Here is a 25,174-nt window from a genome sequence, read left to right as displayed (position 1 = left end):
CATATATATCAGATGTATGAATATATAAATATATATATTTATATATATATATATATATATATATATATATATATATATATATATATTAGTAATTACATAATTTATTTTGTGCCATACATTTTTTATAATTACAAAAATATATATATATACATTTTATTTAGCCTCTATTTCTGAAACATGTCTGCCGGGATTTTAACTCAACATTCTACATTAGAGCCAAGAACCTTAACCACTACACTATACAGCTACATGTTAACCTGCATTGAAATATAAAATGATACTTCTGCTGTATAGGAATACTTAATACATGACAAACTACTATGAGGTTTTCCTGACACAGTTTATTATTCAGCTTTATAGCCTAGTGGTTAAGGTCTTTGCCTCTAATGTAGAAGGTTGTGAGTTCAAATCCCAGCAGAAACTATACAGAAATAGAGGCTAAATTAGATTTAAATACACTGGGTGTTCCCAAGCTTGGACTATATATGGAGTCAGAGCAGGGACTCCTAAGCCATGGACTCACACTGGGGGATTCCCTCACTGTACAGCGATCTTCTGCATAGATCTCAGTGGGACCCATCACCCTCCCCTCTTCAGAGCAGGGGGTGCCTGGTTTAGTACTTGGGTTCTCCCATTGACTTCCTTTGTGCTTGGTTGTTCTGTAGAGCACCTGAGCATCACAAAGTGTTCTACCTGAGCACTTTGGTGCTCAATCAACACTAATAAACAACTAATCAAAGAAAAAACTAGAGGTGGGAAGAATCCAATTTTTTCCGAATCCGAAAAGGTTCTCTCGAATCTTTCGAATCCTACGAATCCTGTACATAAGAATTGTGTGAACGGTGTAAGAAACAAAGTGATCCAAACTCAATATTCTTTTAATATGAAAAAATAAAGAGTCCTTACTTTTTTAACAAAGTATTCGGATTTGGATTCGAAAAAAATTGGAAATACAGGGTAATACAGCGCACATACCTCTTACATCCAGTGATGTCTCTTTGACGTAGATGTTCTCTTTCCTCATCTTCTCCTTTCAGACCTTCAGATAAGACCTCCAGTTTTCAGCCATTTTTTGTATCTGCAGTTTGACAAAAAAATAAAAATCTTAGTTTACTACTTTTCCATCATTCTCACATCTTTTGGACAAATCATCCTACCACCCCCAATATAAACCCCCTGATAATAGTAGTACCACACAGAGCCCCCCATATAAAATACCCCTTCTTTGTGGCCTCAGTAGATGCCCCATAGTGCCCCCCAATAATGTGCCAGTAAAAATGGACCCCCATAATGCCCCCAATAATGTGCCAGTAAGTGTCCCCATAGATGCCCCCTATCATATGCCAGTATCAAGTGCCAACCCCCCCATGTGCCAGTACCAACTGCCTCTCTCCTCCCCCCCATGTCCCAGTATCATAGTGCCATCTCCCCCCAATGTGCCAGTATTAAGTGCCTCTCTCCTTCCCCCCTTATGTGCCAGTATCATAGTGCCACCCCCAATGTGCCAGTATCAAGTGCCTCTCTCCTTCCCACCCCCCATGTGTCAGTATCATAGTGCCAACCCCCCCATGTGCCAGTACCAACTGCCTCTCTCCTCCCCCCCATGTCCCAGTATCATAGTGCCATCTCCCCCCCCAATGTGCCAGTATTAAGTGCCTCTCTCCTTCCCCCCCATGTCCCAGTATCATAGTGCCAACGCCCCCCCCAATGTGCCAGTATTAAGTGCCTCTCTCCTTCCCCCCATGTGCCAGTATCATAGTGCCATCCCCCAATGTGCCAGTATCAAGTGCCTCTCTCCTTCCCCCCCACCTCCCCATGTTCCAGTATCATAGTGCCATCTCCCCCCCAATGTGCCAGTATCAAGTGCCTCTCTCCTTCACATTCCCCCACCCCCCATGTACCAGTATCAGGTGCCAATCCCCCCCCATGTGCCAGTATCAAGTGCCTCCCACTCCCCCCATGTGGCAGTAACAGTCCAGTATTAAAAAAAAAAAAACACTTATACTTACCTCCATGTCAGCCTCTTCCACGCTGTATGTCCATATATGGAGTCAGTGCTTGTGTATTTCAGAAAAGTTTCTGCTGGAACTCGAACCCACGACCTTCCGCATTAGAGGCAAGGCACTTACCCACACAGCTACAAGAGCTGCATAGTCTCTTCCTGAAAAAATATGAGACTTCTACTGTAGACTCTGTTATAGCTTTAATAGCCAGTGTACATCCATACACATGACACCTGCCCCAGCACACCCAGCTCTGCTACATCTATACACATGACAGCTGCCCCAGCACACTCAGCTCTGCTATATCGCTATATATGATAGCTGCCCCAGCACACCCAGCTCTGCTACATCAATACACATAACAGCTGCCCCAGCACACCCAGCTCTGCTACATCTATACACATAACAGCTATCCCAGCACACCCAGCTCTGCTACATCTATACACATGATTGCTGGCCCAGCACACTCAGCACTGCTATATCGCAATATGTGATAGCTGCCCCACCACACCCAGCTCTGCTACATCAATACACATAACAGCTGCCCCAGCACACCCAGCTCTGCTACATCTATACACATAACAGCTACCCCAGCACACCCAGCTCTGCTACATCTATACACATAACAGCTGCCCCAGCACACCCAGCTCTGCTACATCTATACACAGCTACCCCAGCACACCCAGCCCTGCTACATCTATACACATGACAGCTTCCCCAGCACACTCAGCTCTGCTATATCTCTATATATCTATCTACTGTATAGTAATACTTACAGATATATAGATGTAGCAGAGCTGAGTGTGCTGGGGCAGCTGTCATATATATATATTATATATATATATATATATATATATATAGAGAGAGAGAGAGAGATAGATATAGCAGAGCTGAGTGTGCTGGGGCAGCTGTCATATAGAGATATAGCAGTGCTGGGTGTGTTGGGGCAGCTGTCATATAGAGATATAGCAGAGCTGGGTGTGTTGGGGCAGCTGTTATGTGTATAGATGTACACTGGCTAGAACAGCTAACAGAGTCTAAGTCTCATATTTTTTCAGTCAGTAGGTATACAGCTCTAATAGCTGTGTGGGTAAGTGCATTGCCTCTGATACAGAAGTGTGTGGGTTTGAGTCCCAGCAGACACCCATCTCTCTCTCTTGCTGCAGCACAGGCAAGGCATCTGTATTGCTGTCCTGAGTACGGCAATAGAGATGACTATGCCAGGGATTCGTCGGATTCGAGTCCACAAATCCTTCGAATCCAGCAAGGTTCGATGGATTCGTCGTCCCATCTCTAGAAAAAACGCACAAAAGGCTGCACATTACCACATAAAAGTCATTTTTATTTTATTAGACAACACAAAAATAGGGTCAAAAACATTGTAAACAATAAGAACCTTGTGCAGGACAAAGTGGTAAATCCAATGCACAATCCTATGCACACCAAGTCCTGAATATTGACAAATATGTGCTGCCAAAAGACACAAAATACATTACATGTGATACATATGACATAAAATAGTCAAATAACAATACCCATCAAAGAAAAGTCCTGGCAGACATGGTGTATCAGGAAAACACCCCACAAGTATCGATGGAATCACCAACTTCCTCAGGAGTCTCTAACCAGAGTGTTGTACAGCATATTTTTAAGTGTGTTGTGAGACGGGACCATTTAGACAGTCTGTTTTCCCAGGGTTTATTGGGCATACACAGTAAAAAGATACAGACTTGCTTCAGCAAACAAAATAACAGTTCATGGAAATAACAACCAAAAAATGGGGTGAAACAGACTTCTCACCAGCTTGTAGGTTTTCACCTAGAGAATCCACTTTGCATAGTGGCCATGTCCATGGGTCTTCCTCTCAGACAAGCACACACACAGTGCTCTCTGGCAGCCATTTAATTAGTTTTCCACCTGGTTGAGGTAGGAACACCCGGGGTGGAGTATCAGAGTGACCTTCCCACCCAAGCTCTTCAGTCTCTCCTAAATCCTGGACCCAAACTCCAGCTACCACAAACTCAGTCATCTAGCATCACTGGTCACAACCTACAAGTCGTGGCCAAAAGTTTTGAGAATGACACAAATATTAGTTTTCACAAAGTTTGCTGCTAAACTGCTTTTAGATCTTTGTTTCAGTTGTTTCTGTGATGTAGTGAAATATAATTACACGCACTTGATACGATTCAAAGGCTTTTATCGACAATTACATGACATTTATGCAAAGAGTCAGTATTTGCAGTGTTGGCCCTTCTTTTTCAGGACCTCTGCAATCCGACTGGGCATGCTCTCAATCAACTTCTGGGCCAATTCCTGACTGATAGCAACCCATTCTTTCATAATCACTTCTTGGAGTTTGTCAGAATTAGTGGGTTTTTGTTTGTCCACCCGCCTCTTGAGTATTGACGACAAGTTCTCAATGGGATTAAGATCTGGGGAGTTTCCAGGCCATGGACCCAAAATGTCAACGTTTTGGTCCCCGAGCCACTTAGTTATCACTTTTGCCCTATGGCACGGTGCTCCACTGTGCTGGAAAATGCATTGTTCTTCACCAAACTGTTGTTGGATTGTTGGAAGAAGTTGCTGTTGGAGGGTCTTTTGGTACCATTCTTTATTCATGGCTGTGTTTTTAGGCAAAATTGTGAGTGAGCCCACTCCCTTGGATGAGAAGCAACCCCCCACATGAATGGTCTCAGGATGCTTTACTGTTGGCATGACACAGGACTAATGGTAGCGCTCACCTTTTCTTCTCTGGACAAGCCTTTTTCCAGATGCCCCAAACAATTGGAAAGAGGCTTCATCGGAGAATATGACTTTGCCCCAGTCCTCAGCAATCCATTCACCATACTTTCTGCAGAAGATCAATCTGTCCCTGATGTTTTTTTTGGAGAGAAGTGGCTTCTTTGCTGCCCTTCTTCACACCAGGCCATCTTCCAAAAGTCTTCGCCTCACTGTGCGTGCAGATGCGCTCACACCTGCCTGCTGCCATTTCTGAGCAAGCCCTGCACTAGTGGCACTCCGATCCCGCAGCTGAATCCTCTTTAGGAGACGATTCTGGTGCTTGCTGGACTTTCTTGGACGCCCTGAAGCCTTCTTAACAAGAATTGAACCTCTTTCCTTGAAGTTCTTGATGATCCTATAAATTGTTGATTGAGGTGCAATCTTAGTAGCCACAATATCCTTGCCTGTGAAGCCATTTTTATGCAACGCAATGATAGCTGCACGCGTTTCTTTGCAGGTCACCATGGTTAACAATGGAAGAACAATGATTTCAAGCATCACCCTCCTTTTAACATGTCAAGTCTGCCATTTTTAACCCAATCAGCCTGACATAATGATCTCCAGCCTTGTGCTCGTCAACATTCTCACCTGCGTTAACAAGACGATTACTGAAATGATCTCAGCAGGTCCTTTAATGACAGCAATGAAATGCAGTGGAAAGGTTTTTTGGGATTAATTTCATTTTCATGGCAAAGAAGGACTACGCAATTCATCTGATCACTCTTCATAACATTCTGGAGTATATGCAAATTGCTATTATAAAAACTTAAGCAGCAACTTTTCCAATTTCCAATAATTTTGTCATTCTCAAAACTTTTGGCCACGACTGTACCTCCGGGACTTATATCACTGAGAGTAGCAGCCTCAGTGATACATCCCTGCCATCTATGACCTCACCCATTGAATGCTTACATATCTTACCCCCACCCTTTCCCTAAAGCCGGGGGGCTTGGCACCTTCCACAACAAAACAGTGTACTCGTGACAGGGCATCTGTATTAATATGCAATTTACCTGGCCTGTGTTCTACCATATAATACAATTCCTGTAATGCCAGGAACCACCTTGTTACCCTAGCATTATTTCCCTTGTTTTGACTCTAGGACGGCCTGGACTTTACTTAAATGGCTTTCCCAATACACGCTATAGATGATAATGTCATCCAAGTAGGTGGCTGCATATTCCCTGTGGGGAACCAAAATGTCATCCATCGCTCTTTGAAATGTAGCAGGGGCTACTTTCAACCCAAATGGCATTCTAATATACTGAATTAAAAACACGCTTCTGAAGTAGAAAATGCTGTTTTCTGTCGGGCCTCTTTTGACAACGGTATTTGCGAATACACTTTGGTGAGGTCTAATGTGGTTATGTACCTGGCTGGACCCAACCTTTCAACCAGTTCATCCATCCTGGAAACCTCATTAAGTTTCCAAAAATCATTTCAGAAGCGCCAGATTCCATTAGGTTTTGGGACTAATACAACTGGCCTGGACCAATCACTTTTGGACCTTTCAATTACTTCCAATTTTAACATCCTCTGAACCTCTTCTGAGACCGCCTGTCTACGGTCTTCTGGGATGCGGTAAGGTTTTACTTTAACTCTTACCTGGGGCTCAGTAATTATATCATGTTCCACAACTTTAATGCAACCTGGTAAGCTGGAGAATATGTCCTTGTTATGTTGCAACAGCTCCTTAGTTTCCTGTTTTTGGGAACAAGATAAGGAATTAGCAATTGTCACCTTCTCAAACTCAGGATCAGAAACAGTAGGATAGAAGTGCACTTTTGACAATGACTCATGTTCTCATGAAGCCTTCATCAGATTTACATAATATATCTGCACTGGTTTCCTTTTACCTGGCTAATGGACTCAAAAAGTCCATGCCATTTAGCCAAGAACTTGCTCTGAACCGTAGGAACCAAAATTAATACCCGATCCCCCAGCTTGAACTCTCTAATTCGGGCAGAGCGTTTGTAAACAGTGATCAATTACACTTCTATATGGTGTGGCTACAGTCTCCCATGTCTCCTTAGCTACATCAAGCAAACCCCGGGGGTGTCTACCATAGAGAAACTCAAAATGTGCGAACCCTGTAGAGGCTTGAGGAACTTCCTGGACTGAGAACAATAAATATGGCAACAAACAATACCAATCCTTACCATCTTTTTCAATGGCCTTTTTCAGTATTGCCTTCAAGGTTTTATTGAAATCTCTCTACAAGGCCATGGGTTTGTGGATGGTGTACTGAAGTTTTTATCTGTTTAATCTTCAGTATTTTGCATAGCTCGTTCATAAACCATAGACATAAATGAGGTCCCCTGGTCAGTCAAGATTTCTTTGGGGAGTCCCACTCTAGTGCATATATGAAACAACTACATAGCAATAGACTTAGCGGATGAGTTTCTTAAAGGCACTGCCTCTGGGTATGGGATAGCATAATCCAGTAGCACTAAAATATACTGGTGTCCCCTAGCCGATTTGTCTATTGGTCCCACTAAGTCCATGGTGATCGGTTCAAATGGCACCGCAGTAATGGGAAGGGGCACCAAAGGACTTTTGAAATAAGACACTAGGCCTTAAACTGGCATGTAGGGCAGGGTTTACAGTAGTCTTCTATTTCCTTTTAACACCCCAGCCAATAGAACCTCTGAAATATCCACATTCAGTGGTTATGGTGACTTGAGCAATGGGATCGTTTTTAACATCCCCATGTACACACATCACCCCCATGACCTGTCCAGGTCTCGGAGAAGCGTTACCAGTAGAGTTGAGCGAACACCTGGATGTTCGGGTTCGAGAAGTTCGGCCGAACTTCCCGGAAATGTTCGGGTACGGGATCCGAACCCGATCCGAACTTCGTCCCGAACCCGAACCCCATTGAAGTCAATGCGGACCCGAACTTTTGGGCACTAAAAAGGCTGTAAAACAGCCCAGGAAAGGGCTAGAGGGCTGCAAAAGGCAGCAAAATGTAGATAAATCCCCTGCAAACAAATGTGGATAGGGAAATGAATAAAAATAAAAATAATATAAATAAAAATTAACCAATATCAATTGGAGAGAGGACCCATAGCAGAGAATCAGGCTTCATGTCACCCACCACTGGAACAGGCCACTGTCAGATATTTAGACCCCGGCACCCAGACAGAGGAGAGAGGTCCCATAGCAGAGAATCAGGCTTCATGTCATAGCAGAGAATCAGGCTTCATGTCATAGCAGAGAATCAGGCTTCATGTCATAGCAGAGAATCAGGCTTCATGTCACCCAACACTGGAACAGGCCACTGTCAGATATTTTTAGGCCCCGGCACTCAGAGGAGAGAGGTCCCATAGCAGAGAATCAGGCTTCATGTCACCCACCACTGGAACAGGCCATTGTCAGATATTTTTAGGCCCCGGCACCCAGACAGAGGAGAGAGGTCCCATAGTAGAGATTCAGGCTTCATGTCAACAGAGAATCAGGCTTCATGTCATAGCAGAGAATCAGGCTTCACGTCACCCAAAACTGGAACAGTCCATTGTCAGATATTTAGGCCCCGGCACCCAGACAGAGGAGAGAGGTCCCATAGCAGAGAATCAGGCTTCATGTCATAGCAGAGAATCAGGCTTCACGTCAGCCAAAACTGGAACAGTCCATTGTCAGATATTTAGGCCCCGGCACCCAGACAGAGGAGAGAGGTCCCATAGCAGAGATTCAGGCTTCATGTCAGCAGAGAATCAGGCTTCATGTCATAGCAGAGAATCAGGCTTCACGTCAGCCAAAACTGGAACAGTCCATTGTCAGATATTTAGGCCCCGGCACCCAGACAGAGGAGAAAGGTCCCATAGCAGAGATTCAGGCTTCATGTCAGCAGAGAATCAGGCTTCATGTCATAGAAGAGAATCAGGCTTCATGTCAGCCAAAACTGGAACAGTCCATTGTCAGATATTTAGGCCCCGGCACCCAGACAGAGGAGAGAGGTCCCATAGCAGAGATTCAGGCTTCATGTCATAGTAGAGAATCATGCTTCATGTCACCCAACACTGGAACAGGCCACTGTCAGATATTTTTAGGCCCCGGCACCCAGACAGAGGAGAGAGGTCCCATAGCAGAGAATCAGGCTTCATGTCATAGCAGAGAATCAGGCTTCATGTCATAGCAGAGAATCATGCTTCATGTCACCCAACACTGGAACAGGCCACTGTCAGATATTTTTAGGCCCCAGCACCCAGACAGAGAAGAGAGGTCCCATAGCAGAGATTCAAGCTTCATGTCATAGCAGAGAATCAGGCTTCATGTCACCCAACACTGGAACAGGCCACTGTCAGATATTTTTAGGCCCCGGCACCCAGACAGAGGAGAGAGTTTCCATAGCAGAGATTCAGGCTTCATGTCAGCACAGAATCAGGCTTCATGTCACCCAACACTGGAACAGGCCAATGTCAGATATTTTTAGGCCCCGGCACCCAGACAGAGGAGAGGTTCATTCAACTTTGGGTTGCCCCGCAATATAATGGGAAAATGAAAATAAAAATAGGATTGAATGAGGAAGTGCCCTGGAGTACAATAATATATGGTTAAGGGGAGGTAGTTATAAATGTCTAATCTGCACAAGGGATGGACAGATCCTGTGGGATCCATGCCTGGTTCATTTTTATGAACGTCAGCTTGTCCACATTGGCTGTAGACAGGCGGCTGCGTTTGTCTGTAATGACGCCCCCTGCCGTGCTGAATACACGTTCAGACAAAACGCTGGCCGCCGGGCAGGCCAGCACCTCCAAGGCATAAAAGGCTAGCTCTGGCCACGTGGACAATTTGGCGGTTGTAGACAAAAAGGAAAGAGAAGGCGCTCATAGGGTGAATATGTAAAGGATTATTTCCCCTTTTAGACGGGAGGTAATATGCTCACCTGTTAGAGTTGCACCAATTGGGTGCAACTACAATGAGAGCTGAGTGATCTTGAGGGTAGGTTGGTGCCGCCGGCTTTGTCCAAACACCCTTTGGTCGGTGCCGAACCGCCGAATGGGTGAGTATAGGAACTGTGGGTTTGGTGGACCAAGAAAGTCCAAGAAAAACGGACAGAGTAACAGGCGCAAATCCACAACCGATGGTAGAAAACAAATTGGTTTATTCAGGACAACGCGTTTCGGGGTGCATAACCCCTTTATCAAGTCTACAGAAAGAAATGTATTGATCATATACATGAACTTCAGTGAAAATAAATAAGTGTGGATAATAAACCGTAGCGAGAATAAATATACATATACGTGTATAAAAGAGTAGATGCGTAAAATCGGCATACGAATAATGAATAAAATGAAATTGAATAGAAGATATTAAAAATATATAAATATATACATATATCCTGAGAGTACTTACTGATAAAAAATATATATATATATATAGAGAAATGGTGAGAGATAAAGTAATATGATAATAATATGATAATAATAATAAAAGTACAGTGGTATCAAGGGGATTCATTTGAGGCATCTTGGACGTAGGCATTGGAATGTGCGCCTATCACTGGCTGTCTACTGAAAACGTTATGTTTTGATGTCAAGATTTTGTGGCCATGGTGGCATAATTTAGGCCGTGTATAAGGTGCATTTTGGTCCTTGGGGAGGGCGCAAGTAGAATGTGGGAGAGAGGGCAGCCCTTGGTAAAATATAAGGTATAAAGATGGAATTGGGGGAGAGTGTGGCTGAGGATATGGATGTATATGTCTATACGTATGTATGGAAATAGCAACAGGTAATGGGGAGGTGTGATGATAAAGTTTGGGTGAATAAGTGATACCTGGATCCCAAGTGGTGGGGGATAGGGTAGAATGTGTGTCCAGGATGAGTGAGATGAGTTAGCTTATTGAAGAAAAGGTGCTGGCTTGCATGGAGGTAACTGACCTGGTGGATCACAGTGGAGCCGTTCGTATCCCAGCACGTGGGGTGTCCGGAGCGATCAATTCAAAAAAAGGCGCGCACTGTCAGTCTTTTTGAAGAGGCCGGCGTTTGGATAGCTGGACACGTGGGGTGGGCGGGGCTGTGGTGGTGATGCTGGTCGGGGGGCGGGGGGAGGGCGGGGTTGGCGAGAGATGCCGGGGGTGGGCGGGTGCGGTATTGGTGACGCAGGCCAGAGGGCGGGTGGAGGCGGGGCATGGTGCTGCCGGGGTTGGAGCGCTCATCGCATGGGGTGGGCGGAGTTGCGAGAGTGATGCAGGCTGGAGGGCGGGCGGGGAGCAGGGATGGCGAAAGGGCACTGGCGGTGGGCGGATGCTATAATGGTGACGCTGGCTGCGGGGGCGGGGCTTGAAGCTGCCGGTATCTCGGCTCTAATGGAGCGTCGTGGGGAGAGTGGAGGGGGGAGGAGTGGAGGTATGTGCGGGAGGGACCAATGGGGGATAATTGTGTGCTGTGAATTTTGCTTGTTTAACTTGCGAGAGGTGCTGGAGGTGGGCGGGTGCGGTGTTGGTGACGCTGGCCAGAGGGCGGGTGGGGGCGGGGCATGGTGCTGCCGGAGTGGGAGCGCTCGTCGCATAGGGTGGCGGAGCAGAAAAATTGATGCAGGCTGGAGGGCGGGCGGGGAGCAGGAACGGCGAGAGGCACTGGCGGTGGGCGGGGGCTTTGTATGTGACGCTAGCTACGGGGGCGGGGCGAGGCGCTGCCGCTATCTCTGCTATGATGGTGCGTCGTGGGGAGAGTGGAGGAGGGAGAGGGGAAAGTGGGTGACGGGAAGGACCACTGGGGGATGGTTGTATGCTGTGAATTATACTAGTTGGGTGTAAAGTGATGGACAAGTGTCCTGCTGGCGTTGATTCAATAAATTCCGTCATTTAGTGTCCTGCTGGAGTGGATTAAATATTAAGGTCATGTAAGTATAAGTGTATGGGGAAAAGGTTACTAGCCAAGGGGCGTAGGTGGAGGGATATGTGTATATATAAAAAAGTATATATATGTACATGTGTATATATCTCTGGAAGATCCAGGGGGGGGGGGATTTTAATGTCATGTATGTGTTAGTGTGGTGTGGGGCGAAGTGTAGGCGTGGTGGAGTGGAGAATGGATGTGTGTGTGTGGTGATATGGTGTGGGATGGGGCGATTATTTAATGGATTGGGAAAAGGTGTAGTAAATTCGGGGTGATGGTGTGGGGGGAAGGGTTAAATGGCGGTGGGATGGGGGTGATTCGCTGAAGTGGGATGCCAAGGCGAAAGGAGGGAGGGGGAGGAGATGGGAAGTCAAGGGGGGGGGGGAAGAAGGAAAAGGGAAAGGGAATTAAAGACAACAGTGCCTGACGAAGAGGGGGAGGAAAAAGTGTTTAGAGTCAGAAGCACCTGTTCTCTAGACTCTCGTTGAGACCATAAGGTTCTAGAGTCTGCAATTTGAAGATCCAGAACATCACCCCGAAACGCGTTGTCCTGAATAAACCAATTTGTTTTCTACCATCGGTTGTGGATTTGCGCCTGTTACTCTGTCCGTTTTTCTTGGACTTTCTTGGTCCACCAAACCCACAGTTCACGTGGACAATTTGGAGACCCAGAAGTTGAATGGGGCCGAACCATCAGTCAGTACGTGGAGGGGTGTGCACACGTACTGTTCCACCATGTTAGTGAAATGTTGCCTCCTGCTAACACGTTCCGTATCAGGTGGTGGTGCAGTTAGCTGTGGCGTGTTGACAAAACTTTTCCACATCTCTGCCATGCTAACCCTGCCCTCAGAGGAGCTGGCCGTGACACAGCTGCGTTGGCGACCTCTTGCTCCTCCTCTGCCTTCGCCTTGGGCTTCCACTTGTTCCCCTGTGACATTTGGGAATGCTCTCAGTAGCGCGTCTACCAATGTGCGCTTGTACTCGCGCATCTTCCTATCACGCTCCAGTGTAGGAAGTAAGGTGGGCACATTGTCTTTGTACCGGGGATCCAGCAGGGTGGCAACCCAGTAGTCCGCACACGTTAAAATGTGGGCAACTCTGCTGTCGTTGCGAAGGCACTGCAGCATGTAGTCGCTCATGTGTGCCAGGCTGTCCTCTGTGGGAGGCGTATCGTCATCGTCCTGTGTTTCCCCCCAGCCACGCACCAGTGATGGGCCTGAGCTGCGTTGGGTGCCACCCCGCTGTGAACATGCTTCATCCTCATTCTCCTCCACCTCCTCCTCCTCCTCATCCTCGTCCTCCTCGTCCTCCAGTAGTGGGCCCTGGCTGGCCACATTTGTACCTGGCCTCTGCTGTTGCAAAAAACCTCCCTCTGAGTCACTTTGAAGAGACTGGCCTGAAAGTGCTAAAAATGACCCCTCTTCCTCCTCCTCCTGGGCCACCTCCTCTTCGATCATCGCCCTAAGTGTTTTCTCAAGGAGACATAGAAGTGGTATTGTAACGCTGATAACGGCGTCATCGCCACTGGCCATGTTGGTGGAGTACTCGAAACAGCTCAACAGGGCACACAGGTCTCGCATGGAGGCCCAGTCATTGGTGGTGAAGTGGTGCTGTTCCGCAGTGCGACTGACCCGTGCGTGCTGCAGCTGAAACTTCACTATGGCGTGCTGCTGCTCGCACAGTCTGTCCAGCATGTGCAAGGTAGAGTTCCACCTGGTGGGCACGTCGCATATGAGGCGGTGAGCGGGAAGGCCGAAGTTACACTGTAGCGCAGACAGGCGAGCAGCGGCAGGATGTGAACGCCGAAAGCGCGAACAGACGGCCCGCACTTTATGCAGCACCTCTGACATGTCGGGGTAGTTGTGAATGAACTTCTGCACCACCAAATTCAGCACATGCGCCAGGCAAGGGATGTGCGTCAAATCGGCTAGTCCCAGAGCTGCAACGAGATTTCGCGTATTATCGCACACCACCAGGCCAGGCTTGAGGCTCACCAGCAGAAACCACTCGTCGGTATGTTCTATACCCCGCCACAACTCCTGTGCGGTGTGGGGCCTGTCCCCCAAACATATGAGTTTCAGAATGACCTGCTGAAGTTTACCACGGGCTGTGCTGAAGTTGGTGGTGAAGGTGTGTGGCTGACTGGATGAGCAGGTGGAAGAAGAGGAGGAGGAAGCCGAGTAGGAGGAGGAGGCAACAGGAGGCAAAGAATGTTGCCCTGCGATCCTTGGCGGCAGAAGGACGTGCGCCAAACAGCTCTTCGCCTGGGGCCCAGCCGCCACTACATTTACCCAGTGTGCAGTTAGGGAGCTATAGCATCCCTGTCCTTGCTTTCTGGTCCACGTATCTGTGGTTAGGTGGACCTTGCCACAGATGGCGTTGCGCAGTGCACACTTGATTTTATCGGATACTTGGTTGTGCAGGGAAGGCACGGCTCTCTTGGAGAAGTAGTGGCGGCTGGGAACAACATACTGTGGGACAGCAAGCGACATGAGCTGTTTGAAGGTGTCTGTGTCCACCAGACTGAATGACAGCATTTCATAGGCAAGTAGTTTAGAAATGCTGGCATTCAGGGCCAGGGATCGAGGGTGGCTAGGTGGGAATTTACGCTTTCTCTCAAATGTTTGTGAGATGTAGAGCTGAACGCTGCCGTGTGACATGGTTGAGATGCTTGGTGACGCAGGTGGTGGTGTTGGTGGTACATCCCATGTTTGCTGGGCGGCAGGTGCCAACGTTACTCCAGAGGCGGAGGAAGAGGCCGAGGCGGCGGCAGCAGCAGCAGAAGAGGCCGAGGCGGCAGCAGCAGAAGAGGTAGCAGCGGGAGCCTGAGTGACTTCCTTGTTTTTAAGGTGTTTACTCCACGGCACCTTCATGCTTTGCATGCAGGTGCCTGGTCATGCAGGTTGTGCTAAGGTTCAGAACGTTAATGCCTCGCTTCAGGCTCTGATGGCACAGCGTGCAAACCACTTGGGTCTTGTCGTCAGCACATTGTTTGAAGAAGTGCCATGCCAGGGAACTCCTTGAAGCTGCCTTTGAGGTGCTCGGTCCCTCTTGGCGGCGGGTGTTCTGCTTTTGCCCACTGCTCCCTCTTTTGCTACGCTGTTGGCTCGGTCTCACCGCTGCCTCTTCCTCCGAATTCTGAAAGTCAGTGGCACCACTTTCATTCCATGTGGGGTCTAGGACCTCATCGTCCCCTGCATCGTCTTCCACCTAGTCTTTCTCCCTGACCTCCTGTTCAGTCTGCACACTGCAGAAAGACGCAGCAGTTGGCACCTGTGTTTCGTCATCATCAGAGACGTGCTGAGTTGGTATTCCCATGTCCTCATCATTAGGAAACATAAGTGGTTGTGCGTTAGTGCATTCTATCTCTTCCACCCCTGGGGAAAGGCTAGGTGGATGCCCTTGGGAAACCCTGCCAGCAGAGTCTTCAAACAGCATAAGAGACTGCTGCATAACTTGAGGCTCAGACAGTTTCCCTGATATGCATGGGGGTGATGTGACAGACTGATGGGCTTGGTTTTCATGCGTCATCTGTGCGCTTTCTGCAGAAGACTGGGTGGGAGATAATGTGAACGTGCTGGATCCACTGTTGGCCACCCAATTGACTAATGCTTGTACCTGCTCAGGCCTTACCATCCTTAGAACGGCATTGGGCCCCACCAAATATCGCTGTAAATTCTGGCGGCTACTGGGACCTGAGGTAGTTGGTTCACTAGGACGTGTGGCTGTGGCAGAACGGCCACGTCCTCTCCCAGCACCAGAAAGTCCACTAACACCACCACGACCATGTCCGCGTCCCTTACTAGATGTTTTCCTCATTGTTACCGTTCACCACAATAAGAAAAAAATTATTTGGCCCAATGTATTGAATTAAAATTCAGGCCTTTTTTTACAGGCACCTAACACTATCTGGCTACCTAGTATTTAGGCGCTGGATGACAGGTATCCCTTTTACGGACAAAATTAGACTTGGAAATGCACGGTAGCGTCTGAAGTTATTGAGGATGACCCTATCCACACCTTCAATCTAATATACCCTTTTATGGATAGATTTAACCTTGGCCTGATAGAGCAGAAACCACAAATTTAGGGAATTGCTAAGTTGGGAATTGTATTTTAACTCAGAACAAAAACTGTGCTTTGGCAGACACTAAATAGATTGACCAGCCACAGCAGTAACAACAGATTTAGCTGAATATAAATTGTAGGCCTAGTATTTAGGCACTGGATGACAGGTATCCCTTTTACGGACAGAATTAGACTTTGAAATGCACGGTATCGTCTGAAGTTATTGAGGATGACCCTATCCGTACCTTCAATCTAATATACCCTTTTATGGATAGATTTAACCTTGTCCTGATAGAGCAGAAACCACTAATTTAGGGAATTGCTAAGTTGGGAATTGTATTCAACCCAGAACAAATACTGTGCTTCGGCAGACAGCAGACAGTATTACAATTGGCTAGCCACAGCTGAAACACCAGATTTAGGGTACTGCTATTTTGGCAATTGTATTTTACCCCTCAATAAAATAGCAAGCACAGCCAAGCCCCTGATGTAGGATATAGCAAAAAAAAAAAAAAAAACACTCTATTGATGGTTAAAAATGGACTTGGTGGCAGCTTGTGCTGGCGCACCACAAGACACAAAATGGCCGCCGATCACCCCAGAAAAAAGTGACTGAAAAACGCTCTGGGCAGCCTTAAAACAGTGAGCAATTGAATAGCAGAGGTTGTATGATACACAGCTGTATATCGATCACTTCAGTAAATAAATCCCTGCCTAATCTCGCCCTAACAGCAGCAGCTGCATCCTATCCCTACACTGATCAGAGCAGAGTGACGTGCGGCGCTACATGACTCCAGCTTAAATAGAGGCTGGGTCACATGCTGCACTGGCCAATCACAGCCATGCCAATAGTAGTCATGGCTGTGATGGCCTCTTGGGGCAAGTAGTATGACGCTTGTTGATTGGCTGCTTTGCAGCCTTTCAAAAAGCGCCAAGAAAGCGCCGAAAACCGAACCCGAACCCGGACTTTTACGAAAATGTTCGGGTTCGGGTCCGTGTCACGGACACCCCAAAATTAGGTACGAACCCGAACTATACAGTTCGGGTTCGCTCATCCCTACTCACGACCCAATATCACCAAATCTTTTTTTTTTTTTCAAAGCTGATCATCTCACACCGCAAACTAGTATATTGTCCTTTTTATATTTGCTTTTTAAAGAATCAAATAACCATAGAAGAATCGGACATCAAACACTGAACATGTAGGGCGCCGGGGATGCATGTTCAGAAAAATGTTTACAAAAATATATAAATAAAAAATTATTAAAATAATATTTGCCAACAGTCCTGATTTTTATGGGAATCTTATGTGCACTGGATTTCAATTGGGGTGGAGTGTATGTTAAAGGGAACATGTCAGACTGAAACTTGTGTCTGAGCTGCAGGCAGCAGGTTATAGAGCAGGAGGAGCTGAGCAGATTGAGGCATAGTTTTATGGGAAAAGATTCAGTAAAGGTTGTATTTAATTTCTTTGAATTCCTGCTGAGCTTTGAAGCCAAGGAGGTGGTCCTATCAGTGATTGACAGTCCTCCCTCTATGACAGAGATAGCTATCAATCATGGATAGGACGCCTCCTGGATGTCAAAGCCCAGAATGAGCAGAAATAATACTGCAATAAAACAATAGCTCAATCTGCTCCGTGTCTCCTGCTCTATATCATGCTGCCCGCAGCTCAAAGAACATGTTCAATGTGACAGGTTGCCTTTAACCTGTTTAGTACATAGAGCGTACCGGTACGTCCTATGCATTTCCGATCATCGCCGCACGGCGGGCGGTGATTGGAACAAGGTGCCTGCTCAAATCATTGAGCAGGCACCTTGGATCAATATGCGGGGGGGGGGGGGGTCCCCCAGTGTCGGCAATCGGCGCAAACCGCAGGTCAATTCAGACCTGCTGTTTGCGGCTTTTACATGTTGCGGGCGGCGGGCGGCGGTGCCATCGGGTCCCCATGCAGCTGTAGGGGGTACCCGATGGCATGGAAGGCAGTGGCGATGCCTTCCGGTTATGAGCCTGTGAGATCCAGCCCCCTGGATCTCACAGGCAGGAAGCTGTATGAGTAATACACATTGTATTACTCATACAGCCAATGCATTCCAATACAGAAGTATACAGAAGTATTGGAATGCATTGTAAAAGGGATTAAACCCCCAAAAGTTAAAATCCCAAAGTGGAACAAAAAATAAAGTGAAAAAAAAGTTGAAAAAATAAAGTTTTCCCCCCAAAAAATTTAAAGTTTCAAGTAAAACTAAACAAAAACGTCATTTTCCCCAAATAAAATTTAAAAAAAATTGTAAAAATTAGGTATCACCGCGTCCGTATCGACCGGCTCTATAAATATATCACATGAACTAACCCCTCAGATGAACACCGTAAAAAATAAAAAATAAAAACTGTGCTAAATAAACAATTTTTTTGTCACCTTACATCACAAAAAGTACAACAGCAAGCGATCAAAAAGGCGTATGCCCACCAAAATAGTACCAATCTAACCGTCACCTCATCCTGCAAAAAATAAGGCCCTACCTACAGTAAGACAAAAAAATAAAAAAAACTATGGCTCAGAATATGGAATCACTAAAACATCATTTTTTTTTGTTTTAAAAAAAGCTGTTATTGTGTAAAACTTACATAAATAAAAAAAAAAGTATACATATTAGGTCCGTAATAACCTGCTCTATAGGAATATCACATGATCTAACCCCTCTGGTGAACACCGTAAAAAAAAAGCTATTTTTTTGTCACCTTACATCACAAAAAGTGTAATAGCAAGCAATTAAAATGTCATATCCACCCCAAAATAGTGCCAATCAAACCGTCATCTCATCTCGCAAAAATCATACCCTACCTAAGATAATCGCCCAAAAACAGAAAAAAACTATAGCTATCAGACTATGGAAACACTAAAACAATCTGCCATTTAAATGGCTCTCTGGAAGCGAGAGTTCTTACTGGCTTTTGTAACTGGATGCAGGCAGCAGCTCTGTCAGAACTGACAGGAGAGGGAGGGGGACTGAATGTAAGAGCAGCTCAGGCAGATAACAGGGTCCTCTCCGCTGCTGGGATCTGATAGGTATCTGCTGTACTGCTAAAAATGGTTGAAGGGTTTTTTCAGTGCTTCGATATTGGCGACCTATAATTAGGATAGGTTATCAATATCAAATTAGTGGGGGTCTGATGCCCATCACCCAACCAATCAGCAGCTAGCAGGAGCTGTGTCCACGAGAACTGACAGCATACAGAGCCGGTGTAGACATCTCTGTACCCTGTGTAGTAGCTGTGACTGCTCATCAGCCCCTATTCTAGTCAAATCTAGACTAGGAGCTTAACTGCAGTAACCTGGCATGACTACTACGAGGTTGCGGGCAAATCTGGCGTGGGAGTGCCAGCTAGCTGTGGTAGAAAAGGATTAGCTGGAGAAGAGGTTAGGCTTGCCGATGCGGCAAGGAGAGAAGTGTATGTTTGCTTTGAGGGTCCTTTAGGGGTTCACTTGAAGCCTGAGGTTAGGGAGAATATTTGGAGGGACGAATATGTTGAGATATTTTCATTGCTTCTGTTAGAAAAGGTCCATTTGGATAGGGTTTAGCCGGATGAGAGCAAAAAGGAGGAAGACGAGAAACGGCGGTATCGGCTTATTCCGCGCACGTTCATGAACTGGTTACAGGCGTTCGCTATTTTAGCTAGTGTGGTAGGGGAGAAAGGGTCAGAGCATTGTTTGGCTTTATTTTTTCATATGGACGCAATTGGGGAGGCTTATCGGGTGTATAATGCTCGCCCTGTAGCACCAATGGAGCGGGGCGCAGCCATAGCGAAGTGAGGCTTGACTTAGGGGGAAGTTAGAAGGCAGGAATGGGTTAAAGGGCTTAGGCCAAGGTTAGAGGTCTGCTTGGTGGTTAGGGGGGTGGGTCAGTGAAAGGTTTGGCGGGCTATATATAAGCTAAGGTAGGGGGCATGTTTGGTCAGGGCAGTCGTACCTGAGAATTGTGGGCAGCATGGAGTCCTTGGAGAACTTATTGGCGGCGGTTAGGGCGACTCTAGGGGTGCATCAGGGGGGCTTCAAATGGGACATGGTGTCAAAAAACCAGACCAGCAAAATCTGCCTTCCAAAAACCGTATGGCATTCCTTTCATTCTTTGCCCTTCTATGTGCCCGTATAGCGGTTTACGACCACATATGAGGTGTTTCTGTAAACTACCGAATCAGAGCCATAAATATTGAGTTTTGTTTGGCTGTTAACCCTTGCTTTGTACCTGGAAAAAAAAATATTAAAATGGAAAATCTGCCAAAAATGTGAAATTTTTAAATTGTGTCTCTATTTTCCATGAATTCTTGTGGAACACCTAAAGGGTTAACAAAGTTTGTAAAATCAGTTTTGAATACCTTGAGGGGTGTAGTTTCTAGAATGGGGTAATTTTTGGGTGGTTTATATTATGTAAGCCTAGCAAAGTGACTTCAGACCTGAACTGGTCCTTAAAAAGTTGGTTTTTGAAAGTTTCAGAGAAATTTCAAGATTTGCTTCTAAACTTTTAAGCCTTGTAACGTCCCCCAATAATAAAATGTCATTCCCAAAATGATCCTAACATGAAGTAGACATATGGAGAATGTAAAGTAATAACTGTTTTTGTAGGTATTACTATGTATTATAGAAGTAGAGAAATTGAAACTTGGAAATTTGCTAATTTTTCCCAATTTTTGGCAAATTTGGTATTTTTTTTATAATTTTTTTTTACTCCATTTTACCAGTGTCATGAAGTACAGTATGTGAGGAAAAAACAGTCTCAGAATGGCCTGGATAAGTCAAAACGTTTTAAAGTTATCACCACATAAAGCGACACTGGTCAGATTTGCAAAAAATGGCCTGGTCCTTAAGGTGAAAATGAGCCCGGTCCCTAAGGGGTTAATTTTCCCTGTATGGATAGTTCTGTGAATTTTTTTTATTGTTGGATTCAGATGTTGTTTTTTATGCTGATTATGGGAATTATAATTCTTCTGATGTCTTCTCTGTGTATTTTTTGTAATTTCTCCATATTCAGATGATATAATTGACTGTCTCTTGTTTTATCTTACAGCCCGAGATCCCTGCAGCCGCCAATGTTCTAGGACCTGATGTGGGTGCAGCTCATGAATATGAAAACCTCAAACTGAATACATTTTTAAAATAAGAAGAAAATCTGTGATAATATTGAAATGGTCTTTTTACACTTTTGTAGAGTTCATAAAATATATCTGCACTTGTTCTTGGCATCATTGAATTATCTCTGCTGGACCTCTCCTTGTGTATTCTTGGTCGTAATGACTGTTATCCACTTTAAAATGTTTTGAAAGCCTCCAAATTCTAAATAAAGCTAAACCGCATATAGCTCAAGAGCCTTCCTGGTCTAGGAAAGGTAGACAGGTACAAACTATGGGTCAAGTTATGTAATCATGTGAGTGTGATCACACTTTCATGTTTGTCCTGTTCACATATGACATCTCTGAAGTGAAACTCTGCTCAATTATTGTTATTCTACAACCAGTTATATCACAGCTCTCCTTAAAGGGATCGCTCTCTGGGGGGGATGGTTCTGTGCTAGTGACAGTCCATTGCATCAGCTCTTCTGTTTGGTTTTAGTTTGTTTTGAGTGTTATTCTGTTTCTTTTGTACCCTGTACAATTTTTTTTTAAACTTTTTATCTTGAACTTTTAGTTTCTTTGGAACATTTTTACCTCTGCTATTTGTACTGCTATATGTTGGTAGCCATGACTTTACAGCTTTTTTCTGGTGGATGCAGGCAATTTATTAAATGAAGTGATTTAGAGATTTGCTAGTTATACAATTGTCTATTAAAGGGAATGTGTCATCAGAAAAAAAGACCAGGAGAAGGGGGACAGACTTGTTCTGGCTGGGAATGCTGGCCAGTTGTATTTTCCAACAGGATCCAGTGATGCCCCCTCTTGAGCTGCAATAGAGCCCTTGTACCTACTGTATGTTTGTGTTTGAACACCTGCGGCTTATTTTAATCCTGCAGATATTGTACATGGCTGTGGTTTTCTGTGCTTGCATTGTGGAAAAAAAAAATGCACGCACATGTAACATGTTAGCTACTAGTATGATGTCTCGATGCTATATAAAATATTGTGGTTTTATACCTCTTAATGGCTTACTAAAATAAATTAGATCTCTTCTTCTTGCCAGAGAATGGTTTTAAACTAAAATATTGTATATTGTTTCTTTTTTTGAGAGCATCAAGACTCCTTGTGGAGAAAAAGCACTACATGGGAGTTGCTCGCACAGCGCTAGAGGCAGCCGACGTTGGCATAGAGCTGGCACATTTTGAGTCTGCATCCACAGTATCAGTGGAATCCCCATTTCCCGAGCTTACCACGATAGAAGCAGATCTGGCCCTACCAATTCTTGTGGAGTTTTTGGCTGTACATTGCATCTGCTCTTTAGTGCCACCATGGTCACCACCCTTCTCCTCTGATTTTTTTCACCTCCTCAGCACCCAGTTTCACCCTCCCCAAAACTTTTATGAAACTGTGATCTATGAAGGCGCGCTCCTTCCCAACTACCTGCTCTGTATTTGTAGTACCTCAGAGTAGACACTATCATTCCCACTCCCTGCTACTGTCTCTAATAGGCTAACCAATAATGTCATCTGTGTATTTATTCTAGGTCCTTTGATATTGTGCATTAATAATATTGCAATGTAACTTATGTATTTTATAACATGTAATATGCCTGGTTGTCTAGCAGGTGGCAGTGTATCTGGCAGAGTACCTTTGGATAGAATGGAACTTACCATTACATTCTCCCCCCTTTTGGGCAGAAGTGGGCTAGTCATGCTTCCTACCAAGGGAGGGGTTGCAGGAAGCTATAGATAGTCGAGAGTGAAATTGATAGTGGAAAGGAGATGAGGAGTACCCTGACTCCTTACAGTTTAAGAGACAGAGTATCACGAGGGGTTTCAAAAACCAAAGGCACCCCACCTAAAGGTACCAGAACTGTGATAAAGTCCATCTAACCAGACCAAAGCCAGAGTCTAGCACAGCAGAGAAAGAAAAAGCACAGTATTCAAGTTTGCCTGCCAGTTTACCCCAAAACCTGCTGGAGCCAAGAGAAAGATCACTTATTGTCTGGATGCAAGTTTATTCAAGTAAAGCTGTGGAACTTTTACCAAGTCTGGACTCTTACTCCACCAACAATCACTCTCCTCTTTATTGCTACAGAGCCCAACCCTGGGGAGCAAGGGTATCTAGGTAAGATCACCATGACACACACAAAACTAATAAGGCCACATCACCACTCAGAATTCCTAAAAACCTGGGACACGATATTTAAGCTATTCGCCCAATTTGATTTGTTCCCAATTTATTTGTTACAAATCTCGATAAATATGGTATACCCTGGACACTCTGTCTAATCATATGCACTCCACTATCGAATTTGCGATATGTCATGAATATAGAAACATAGAAACATAGAAACATAGAATGTGTCGGCAGATAAGAACCATTTGACCCATCTAGTCTGCCCAATATACTGAATACTATGGATAGCCCCTGGCCCTATCTTATATGAAGGATGGACTTATGCCTATCCCATGCATGCTTAAACTCCTTCACTGTATTTGCAGCTACCACTTCTGCAGGAAGGCTATTCCATGCATCCACTAATCTCTTAGTAAAGTAATACTTCCTGATATTACTTTTAAACCTTTGCCCCTCTAATTTAAAACTATGTTCTCTTGTAGCAGTTTTTCTTCTTTTAAATATTCTCTCCTCTTTTACCTTGTTGATTCCCTTTATGTATTTAAAAGTTTCTATCATATCCCCTCTGTCTCGTCTTTCTTCCAAGCTATACATGTTAAGGTCCTTTAATATTTCCTGGTAAGTTTTATCCTGCAATCCATGTACCAGTTTAGTAGCTCTTCTCTGAACTCTCTCCAAAGTATCAATATCCTTCTGGAGATATGGTCTCCAGTACTGCGCACAATACTCCAAGTGAGGTCTCACTAGTGCTCTGTAGAGCGGCATGAGCACCTCCCTCTGTCTACTGGTAATGCCTCTCCCTATACACCCAAGCATTCTGCTAGCATTTCCTGCTGCTCTATGACATTGTCTGCCTACCTTTAAGTCTTCTGAAATAATGACCCCTAAATCCCTTTCCTCAGATACTGAGGTTAGGACTGTATCACTGATTTTATATTCTGCTCTTCGGTTTTTACGCCCCAGGTGCATTATTTTGCACTTATCCACATAAAATTTTAGTTGCCAGATTTTTGACCATTCCTCTAGTTTTCCTAAATCCTTTTCCATTTGGTGTATCCCTCCAGGAACATCAACCCTGTTACAAATCTTTGTGTCATCAGCAAAAAGACACACCTTACCATCGAGGCCTTCTGCAATTTTGCTGATAAAGATATTAAACAATATGGGTCCCAGAACAGATCCCTGAGGTACCCCACTGGTAACAAGACCTTGGTCTGGATATACTCCATTGACTACAACCCTCTGTTGCCTGTCCCTCAGCCACTGCCTAATCCATTCAACAATATGGGAGTCCACGCCCAAAGACTGCAATTTATTGATAAGCCTTCTGTGTGGGACAGTATAAGCGATGTCTACTGCACCTCCGCCATCTATTGTTTTAGTCACCCAATCAAAAAAATCAATAAGATTAGTTTGACATGATCTCCCTGAAGTAAACCCATGCTGTTTTTCATCTTTCAATCCATGGGATTTTAGATGTTCCACAATCCTCTCCTTAAGTATGGTTTCCATTAATTTCCCCACTATTGATGTCAGGCTGCGATTCCTCCCTACTACCTTTCTTGTGAATCGGCACAACATTTGCTAATTTCCAATCTTCTGGGACGACTCCTATTGCCAGCGATTGGTTAAATAAATCTGTTAATGGTAGGGATGAGCGAACCCGAACTGTATAGTTCGGGTTCGTACCGAATTTTGGGGTGTCCGTGACACGGACCCGAACCCGAACATTTTAGTAAAAGTTCGGGGTCGGTGTTCGTCATTTTCTTGGCGCTTTTTGAAAGGCTGCAAAGCAGCCAATCAACAAGCGTCATACTACTTGCCCCACGAGGCCATCACAGCCATGCCTACTATTGGCATGGCTGTGATTGGCCAGTGCAGCATGTGACCCAGCCTCTATTTAAGCTGGAGTCACGTAGCGCCGCACGTCACTCTGCTGTGCTTAGTGTAGGGAGAGGTTGCAGCTGCGACTGTTGTTAGGGCGAGATTAGGCAGTGATTAACTCCTCCAAAACACTTAAAGGGAACCTGTCACCAGGATTTTGTGTATAGAGCTGAGGACAACGGTGGCTAGATGGCCGCTAGCACATCCGCAATACCCAGTCCCTATAGCTCTGTGTGCTTTTATTGAGTAAAAAAAAACGATTTGATACATATGCAAATTAACCTGAGATGAGTCCTGTCCCTGACTCATCTCACGTACAGGACTCATCTCAGGTTAATTTGCATATGTATG

General features: G+C 45.2%; 1 protein-coding gene across 5 annotated transcripts in view; it reads left to right on the top strand.

The window, feature by feature from the left end:
- LOC120991856 (sialic acid-binding Ig-like lectin 12) overlaps positions 1-25,174 on the top strand; it is a 999,480-nt gene that overhangs the window by 471,528 nt on the left and 502,778 nt on the right. Inside the window, exon 10 of one of the 5 annotated variants that reach the window (XM_040420625.1) lies at positions 20,758-20,826. The exons of the other annotated variants lie outside the window; for them this stretch is intronic. Coding sequence (XP_040276559.1) covers positions 20,758-20,795 — 38 coding nt within the window. The 3' untranslated portion in view covers positions 20,796-20,826. Of the gene's footprint in view, positions 1-20,757; positions 20,827-25,174 lie in introns of those variants that run through there. 5 annotated transcript variants of the gene reach the window in all.

Source organism: Bufo bufo, chromosome 1, assembly GCF_905171765.1.
Source record: "Bufo bufo chromosome 1, aBufBuf1.1, whole genome shotgun sequence".
NCBI lineage: Eukaryota > Metazoa > Chordata > Amphibia > Anura > Bufonidae > Bufo > Bufo bufo.
The sequence above is the reverse complement of the archived record's forward strand: the minus strand, read 5'-3'. Positions and strand labels throughout refer to the sequence as shown.